At 37.9% G+C, this 9242-nt stretch overlaps 1 protein-coding gene across 4 annotated transcripts in view; it reads right to left on the bottom strand.

The window, feature by feature from the left end:
• The window catches only part of DGKB (diacylglycerol kinase beta), a 533513-nt gene that overhangs the window by 391146 nt on the left and 133125 nt on the right, over positions 1-9242 (bottom strand). For all 4 annotated transcript variants that reach the window (XM_015558205.1, XM_015558206.1, XM_006779053.2 and 1 more), the window contains 2 exons: positions 6782-6831; positions 2544-2618 (listed from right to left, as the gene is read on the bottom strand). In XM_015558205.1, the coding sequence (XP_015413691.1) occupies positions 2544-2618; positions 6782-6831 (125 nt within the window). The remainder of the gene's footprint in view (positions 1-2543; positions 2619-6781; positions 6832-9242) is intronic.

Raw genomic sequence — 9242 nt, 5'->3', positions numbered from 1 at the left:
GGAGCCGCAACCTCACCATCGACCCTGCCTTGAGTTGGACAGGGGGCGGTGCCCCAACCCCCCAATCGGCCCTACCCTGAGCATGACTGAGGGTGGCATCACAACCTCCCAATCTGCCCTGCTCTGTGCATGACAGGGGGCGGCGCCCCAACTCCCCAATCGGCCCTGCTCTGAGCCCAACCAGGGGCTGCACCTAAGGATTGGGCCTGCCCTCTGCCACCTGGGAGCAGGCCTAAGCCAGCAGATCATTATCTCCCGAGGGGTCCCAGACTGCTAGAGGGCACAGGCCGGGCTGAGGGCCCCCCCTCCCCACTGAGTGCACAAATTTTTGTGCGCCGGGCCTCTAGTATATATATATATATATCCTGCCCCTGGAAGGCACTCTGGTGAACTAGGAGAAAATGAATAAATGAGAAGAGAACTAAAATACAGAGCATTTTATTCACATGCTTAATGCTTTCATTTTCTACCTAATACATCGAATGTTAAAATTGGGGTTAAGTTTTGTTTTTTCCATTCCTTCGAAAGACATCTTAGTCTTCCCTACTACCAGCCGTAGACCTCAGATGTTTAGTTTTCTTTATTCATATACACACACTTATCAGGGGTCTGACAATGTGCACAGGAGCACACACTTTTAAAATGGGGAGAGCTGTTAAGTCATCAGGGAGGATGAGGCAGTACCTTGACTTTCTACTATTTATACCAGCCAGAGAAATGACAGATTATCTAGGTGTGCCATAAAAGACAAATAATGCTATATAGCTTATTAACTGTATTTTCGTGTAGGTATTTATCACGTTAGAGTGCCTAGGCACCAACTGTTTCCTTCCTTAGAGCATCCAGGTCCCCCTTTTCTCAAATCCATGCCTCTCTCCAGAGATATTTTGTTTGGAAGTGGTGGAGCCCACTTCTGCTTTGAAAACTGATAGAAAACGACCCCTCTTCTCTCTACCACTCCAGCGAGGACAAGAGGCTTGACTGATAGATAAATCATGTTCACATGTATGAAGGCAAGTGGGATGGGAAAGTTGTGTTAGATTAACACAACCAAAAAGGACAACAGAATGTCCAAGTCCCTGGTGTCAGTGCAAGTAGTGTTAAGATGAATCAAGCAGAATTCTTAGAGTTAGATACATGTTACCGTAAACTTTAGTCTTCCATATACAAACTACAACATTGCTATGTCTCTGAATTCACTGTGCAGGGAATATGCATTTCCACATCCCCAAAGAGAAAAACATCAGTTGAGTTAAAACGTGAGAAGCCATGTGCAGCAAGAATGGCGCCCTCCTTTGTACATGACATTGCACATGACCTTGGTGTACTTTACTGGCAGGAGTTTGCAAAGCAAGGAAATGCTATCTCAGCTCTCACATCCTATCCTCATGCCATTATCATGCCATGAACTGCACAAATATGAATAGAGTTTGAAGAATAGGCCTTTTGAATTCAAATAAACTGTAGGTCACTTAAATCCAATTGATTTGTACTTGCTTAAATCGTGTACATGTTGCTTAACTTAGTTGGTTTCAAAAATAAATGAAAAATCAGTAACACTTATTAACTCTCCCCAAAATATTACTTTTGGCTAAAGGCAGTTTCTAATTAAGTATGTTTTAATATACATTTGAATTATGTTGTAACTTTGGTATAAACCTATTAAAAATAATAAGTTTTTTATATGCCATTAGCATTGATACTATTTCTTTAAATGATTTGATTAAAATCCTAGCTCTGACTGAAGAGCTTTGTGCAAGTAACTTTAACCTTTTGAAATCTCAATTTCTTCATCTGTGCAATGAATAAAATATTAGTATCTACTTCAGAGGGTTGCAAGCATTAAATAACACATATACAAAAGATAGTACAATACGCTGTGCACAGTAAGCTATCACCACCATCATCTTCTTTTTTAATTTTTAAAAGATTTTTAATTGATTTTTACAGAGAGAGGAAGGGAGAGAAGAGATAGAGGGCGAAACTTCCACGTGAGAGTGAAACAACGATAGGCTGCCTCCTGCATGCCTCCTATTGGGGACAGAGCCTGTAATCCGGGCATGTGCCCTGCCTGGGAATCGAACCAGGAATTAAACCAGCAACCCCCTGGTGCACAGGATGATGCCTATCAACTGAGCCACACCAGCCAGGGCCATCATCTTAATCACCTTCATCCTCTTCATCCTCTTTTATAACAACTACTTTACCAATTTCCACATATCAATTCTGGCTGTTTGGTGGCATGGCATGACAGTGGCAGTTGTCTGCCAGCATCTTCTATTTATCTACACATTTGTAAGACCACCATGCACATTAATTTCCACAAGGAAAAAAGTTAAGAGGTTCAGAACATATACCCTCCTTGTTCAGGATCCACTTTGACTTTTAATTAGAAATTATATCTTAGAGTGATCAAGAAAAATCAAATGACAGTAATGTATTAGGTTCCAGAGAGAGAGAGAGAGAGAGAGAGAGAGAGAGAGAGAGAGAGAGAGAGGCACCTTCTAGAATTTAGCCAACAGTTAAATCATTCGTATACATACTGGATTAAGTTCAGTGACGTCCCATTCAAGGTACTCTGCCACATGCATCATCTGGCTGATGATGTTTTCTAGTTCCTGGAGCAGAGAGAGAGGGACAAAGAGAAAGGGAGTAAGAATGCAAAGACTCACTAAATTCTTTAACTTTGACTTAGGGCCGTGGTCAGCAAACTGCGGCTCGCGAGTCACATGTGGCTCTTTGGCCCCTTGAGTGTGGCCATGAAGTTTCAATCTCACTGTACGTGCATACCCGCACGTGGTATTTTGTGGAAGAGCCACACTCAAGGGGCCGCAGTTTGCCGACCACTGACTTAGGGGAATTATTGGTTCAACCTATTCCTCAAAAACTAAGAGTCATATAATTAATTATATAAATATTTTAAAGGTCTGATTATACATAAAAGAAGAGCTTAAATATAAACTCATTTTGTACTTTGTCTAGAAATCTTCACCAGGAGAGGGCACAATTATACAAAGAAAGAGTTTCTGCTAGTAAAAAAAAATAATAATAATAACAGGAACACTCTTTGGGCAGGAGCATCTGATGAAAGTAGGAGCATACATATTTCCACAAGATGTGACTTTTAAATCAGTGAGTAACCTGATCTTTTGGCTTGAAAGCAGGTGTGGAAGGAAGTGTCTGAGGCAAAGGAGAGGTTTATTTTTACTCGGAGACACTGAGCATGCATACTGTCTGCTCTAGCCATTTATTAGAATAATTTGCTCCATTAGAGGAGTCTTCAGGGTCAAGATTGGGAGGCTAAGTATGTGTAGAGTTTATTTTATGAGGGGATAGAATTTTAGTTTGAATTTTCACATTATTCTTCTCAAATGTCCACTCTTTAAAGAACTGCTAGTAAATACATATGGCTTTGCTAAATAAATTAAAACATTTTATACCCATTTATTTAATGTTTTAATTTATTCCCATCTCCAGAAAAGATTAAAGGTATATTATAATGCTAGTAATTCTTAATGTATTCAATGACATAATTAAAAGTGGTGTTATACAGTCTGACAATGTAAACTATAAGTATAAAAGAATAATACTTAAAGTATATCAATCAAAGATCGTTCTACTGAAATTTCTGATCTAATGTATGCAGTTAATATTCATGATATCAGGACAGAAATATGGTAGAGAGGTTTTCCTTTGGAGGGCCATGAAGCCCTCTGATAAAAGCTATACTCTCACCAGAAAAGATGTAATCATGAAAATGCTATTTATGTAACAAAGGTCACCCCAGAAACAATACAAATATACATGTCTTTATTTACTACAGATAAAAATATTTAAAACACACATCCCTTGGAATTAGGGACTAGGATTTTGTGTGTGTTACTCTCTTTCACTTACAACATTTTTTTGTTTATGTATGCCTGAATGGTTTGGAATGGTTAAAATCGCTGGGTATGTTTTTAAGAATGGAAACTATTTGTGGTGGACTATTATGTAGTTTTGTGGCATTAGCTAAGTTATTTAACCTCTTTTAGAGTCAGTTTCTTTCTTTTTTTTTAAATCTTCAACCGAGGATATTTTCCCATTGCTTTTTAGAGAGAGTGGAAGAGAGAGGGAACGACAGAGAGAAATATCAATGTGATAGAATCACATCGAGTGTTTGTCTCTTGCATGAGCCTCAACCAGGGCCCGGGCTGGGGAGGGGCCTGAAACCAAGGGACTAGCCCTTGACGGAATCGAACCCAGGACTCTTTGGTCCTCAGGCTGATGCTCTGTCTACTGAGCCAAACCAGCTAGGGCTAGACTCAGTTTCCTAATCAATAAAAAGATTATTGCTGTAATTCTAATCTTACCTAGTTTATAGAATTGCTACAAAAATTAAACATGCTATTACATAAAATGTACTTGTCTTGTCTGACATATTGCAAGTGATCAATAAACATTAATTAGTATTGTTTAGACATAGTAGTCATTTTTCAAAGTGTCAATTTTCCTCTGTTTTGCCTTCAATATGCAAACTGCTACACCTTTAAATTTCTAAGGAAAATTTCATCAGAAGATGCAATTTCATGCTAATATTGAAGGAAATATATTGGGACAGTAAATGTTGTGGAGGAAACCATAGAAATTAAAACCATATTTTTTAATTATAAAAGAAACAAACAAAAAACACTAGTTTTATCATAAAAAAATTAAACAACTCATTGTTTAATATTGTAACTATAGCCACAATTATTGCTAGTAATTTGCTATATGTTAAAAAAATGGCAGAGATCAAAAAAAGTATTTGATTAATTTTTTAAATCAGCTGCCAACCCATGGCTAAAAGCCTACTGAAGAAACATTCTTATAACTTAATTAAAAAGAAACATTAAATAAAACAAAGCAGCAGTAAAAACGTAATTTGCATTAGTGTAATTAGAAGTGCTACAATAAGCACATTGAAATATCTATAAAAAATATCTAATCTCTTAGCTGTGAAATGCCACCAGAAAATGAGCAAATGTATCATGTAGTTTAATATTCCCAAATAGAAAAATGAACACCACTAGGCACATAACAGTAGGAGCATTTGAAAATATAGGGACACTTAAACATAAGATATCCTGCAGTCATAACATCAATTCAGATTGGAGTTCATTTCCTAGAGTAGAACTGGATATTTTTATCGCTCTCAGGAGAAACTAATGGCCCATTGTCCTACTGAGTGTTACAGAAGTATGTTTCCAACTTCACTGCTTTGGGTGTAAAAAAGCCTGTTTGAACCCTGGCATAGGGAGGACCCCAGATGATGAGAGATACTCATTCTCTGAAATATTGTCTATTTTCATTGGTATTAATTATATCAAATCATTTGTTTTTCAGAGTGCCTGTGCACCCATGGAGGGACCTAGAGAATATTATGCTAAACAAAATAAGCCAGTCAGAGAAAGACAGCTATCACATGCTCTCACTCATCTGTCGAAGCTAATGAACAAAATTAATTGACAAAATAGGTCCAGAGACATGGAAGCATGAAACACTAATGAATCTCAGAGGGAAAGAGGAACAGACTGATGAATCTCAAATGGAAGGCAGTGTGGGTAGTTGCAAAGAGATTAGCCAAAGAATTTATATGCATATTTGCATAACCCATGTTCATAGGCAATAATGTGGTGAAGCTAGGGGAGGGGGCAGAAGGGGCAATGGTGGGAGGAGGGGGTCAATGGAGGTAGGGGATATTTATAATACTTTCAACGATAAAGATAATTTTTTAAAAAGTTCCATAGTCTGACATTCTTTTATTAATATTCTTCTATTTCTTTATATAACAGGAAATAATGCAATATGCAAAATGTTACTAGCAAATATAAACTATATGATTGGATGGAAACTGAGATAGATAAACAGATGAGTCCCTGACTTGAGCAGTAGAACTGAGCCCAACTTCTCGTTTGGAAAATATTAATAATTTGCATGTATTAAGTGTAAAATAAACACTTAATTATTTCTTTCCGTTAAATCATACATATGTGGTATTTCTCTTCTATTGCTTTTTATATCTAAACTATAGAGTAGGCAAGTTTCATTTAAAATTGAATGAGACATTTAAAAAACGGAAGTTGGTCAAAGCAATTTGTAAATACATTTAGCTATTTCAAAAGCATAAATGATTAAGAATACTTTTAAAAGTAGGAAAATAGCCCGGCCAGTGTGGCTCATTGCTTGAGCACTGATTTATGAACTACGAGGTCACAGTTCCATTTCCAGCCTGGGTTGTGGGCTCCATCCCTAGTAGGGGGCATGCATGAGGCAGCTGATCAATGATTCTCTCTTATCATTGATGTTTCTATCTCTCGCCTTCTCCCTTCCTCTCTGAAATCAATAAAAACACATTTTAAATAAAATAAAAAGTGAAAATAATAAAGTGATTAAACTGACTTTATAATTCCTTTAAATTCTACTTGTATTCTCAATACTTTCACTAGTGTCAAATCTCACTTTTTTCTTTCTAGATCAATGGACCATAACTTTCTCATGTTTTATTTAAATAAGTTAGTCTTTTTTAAATCTTTCGGTGCATAACATTTATGTAGTAAAATTATTCAAATAGATAAATTGTGATCCTAAGTTTTCTCAGACCACTCTCTTTCAAAAAGTCACATGATAAAAATACTGTGCAAGCACATGAAAATTATATTAAGCATGTCTTCTGTGGTAATAGGTATAAATTCATTCATTGCATTTTTTTCTGAACCAACTACTTTAAAATTTTCACAGAGTATTTGAAGAAAAACATTACCGAGCTGTCCAGGAAGCCATTCCCATCCGTGTCATAGAGGCGGAACATAACTAGAAATAAAAGAGATGTTGAAAAATAAGATTATAGGTGAGTAAGATCAATTTAATTATAAGGCATATTCTTCAAAACTTTATTTTCTATTGAATACAAATACTAAATCCCTCCCTTATTCAAAGCAATTAATCAGTGAGATCATTTCTCAACTGAAATTGGAAATGAATTAGTTAATTAAAAATACTATCAGATATAAATTCTATCAATGTTTGTTATATTTTTAGAAAATACTATTGTTTCAAATTCTTTATTACAAGGTCACTAACTGGAAACTCAAAAGTAACAAAAGAGAAGGAATTTAGACATTCAGAGTCTGGATATTAAGATATAACTGAGAGGACTGGAAATCAATTATAATTTGGGATCTACCATCCACTATTATGTGGACTTATATGGGCTTCTAAAACACTGTTTTCCTCTCTGCAAAAAAGAATGCTCACCTGGTCATAAGACACACATTTGCTGTGAAATGATGCACACAAATGCCTATCAAAACCCAGAGGTCACTACACAAATATAAGCCATTATTTTGATTGATCCCCAAGCAATATGGGAAAGGAAGGAATGTTGCAACATCAGAAAATTTTTCTGATGGAGGATGACAACAGACAAAATGCATTATTATCATGGCTATACCATTGTGTTTAAGGCTGAGATATAGTTTTTAGAGTAGCCACTCTTTGAACTGGTCAGGTAAAGAGATGGCGTGTTGGCTTGGAGGTAGTGAACTCAGGAAAGCAGGAGGCAGAGTCCGTGGCTGGCCTCTGGATTCCCGTGTATAATTCACACACCACCAGGAGACCACGGAAGTGGCTGCAGGTGCCGTAATGAGATCAACAAAGAAAATGACACAGCTGAAAAAATAGACAAGTGGAAGTGAAGGTTTGTGTTGGGATTGCGTAATTTCCTGTAGAATCTTGATGTCTGAGGTCTACAGTATCAAATGAAGACATTGATTACTAGGAAGCAGAGTTACACAACGATCTTGATCATATATTTGTAACTAATTTTCATTTTTGTATATAAAGTCATTATTATGTCTCACAAATTCTAAGATATGAGTATTTGTCAGATGCAAACCAGTCTGCATATCACTAAAAGGAAAAAATGCTGCCAATCCATCATGTAAACAGTCTTTAAAGATGTTAAAATGCAAGGGAAACATGTGTACCTATTGAATTCCTGAAAATAGTAAGCTAGCTAAGAGACGTAAATGTATTTTAGCCATTTGTGCAAACCATGATGATTATTCTCTTTCATCTATACTAATAATAGGGTAATATGCTAATTAGACCGGGAGACCTTCCGGGAGACCGAATGTCCTTCCAACAAAGCCATAGTGGTGGGGCTGAGGCAGAGGTGGTTAGGGGTGAGCAGGCCGGCGGAGGGGCGGGCAGTTGGGGGCAATCAGGCCAGCAGACAAAGTGGTTAGGGGCAATCAGGCAGGCAGGCAGATAAGCGGTTAGGAGCCAGCAGTTCCGGATTGCGAGAGGGATGTCCGACTGCCAATTTAGGCCCAATTCCTAAACTGGCAGTCGGACATCCCCCGAGGGGTCCCAGTTTGGAGAGTTTGCAGGCTGGGCTGAGGGGACCCCCCTCCTCGTGCACAAATTTCATGCGCCAGGCCACTAGTATATTCAATAAGTGAGAATAAAATTCAGGAGGGAAAAAACACCTATCACCACAAGGCTACTAAGCATTTCAAGATTTTCTAGTACAGCAGAAAATGGTAAAAATATATCTTTGTAAATGGCAAGATTTCACACACCTCTCAGAGAATGGGTTAACTGCCAGGAACAAGTCCAGGACTTGGAAAAGCCTGACTCTATTTTAGAATGAAAGACACTTGAAACTCTACTAAACTGTTGATAAATGACTGCTACACCAGTTCATACAGTTCAGATGTATGCAAACCCTATACCTGTTGACAAACCTTGTTGGAAACATGAGCTCAAAAGCATACACACAAATGGGAGAAATGTGCTGGTCACCATCACTCATTTCCAGGAGCATCTGAAACTTCTTGCTATGTCCTGAGAGCCACATCTTACAAAGCACCATCACAGCTGAAGTGCCGGGCACCTTTCCTTCGCTAGCTTGATTTGAAGGTAGACTTTACACATGACCCAGGCTCTACCAATCAAAGCACAAGCCAAAATGATCAATTAGATGCTATAGTAACCCAAGAAAAAAGGAGTTTCTCACAATCAATTCTAGTTTGGGGGTCAGCAGCAGCAGTAGCAGACCCTGAGGAGAGAGCATCAGGGTCCTGGATGGGTCAGAGGTGCTGGCCTTGAAATGTGCACTGTCTGAGCTCAGAGAGGCAGCAATGGATTTCCCTCCAGTCCAGTTTATATTCCATATGGTCATTGTTCCTAAAGAAGTTGCACTCTAATCTAGTTTTCTG

Source organism: Myotis davidii, unplaced genomic scaffold (genome assembly GCF_000327345.1).
Source record: "Myotis davidii unplaced genomic scaffold, ASM32734v1 scaffold168, whole genome shotgun sequence".
Lineage (NCBI taxonomy): Eukaryota > Metazoa > Chordata > Mammalia > Chiroptera > Vespertilionidae > Myotis > Myotis davidii.
This window is presented reverse-complemented; position numbering and strand designations above follow the sequence as displayed.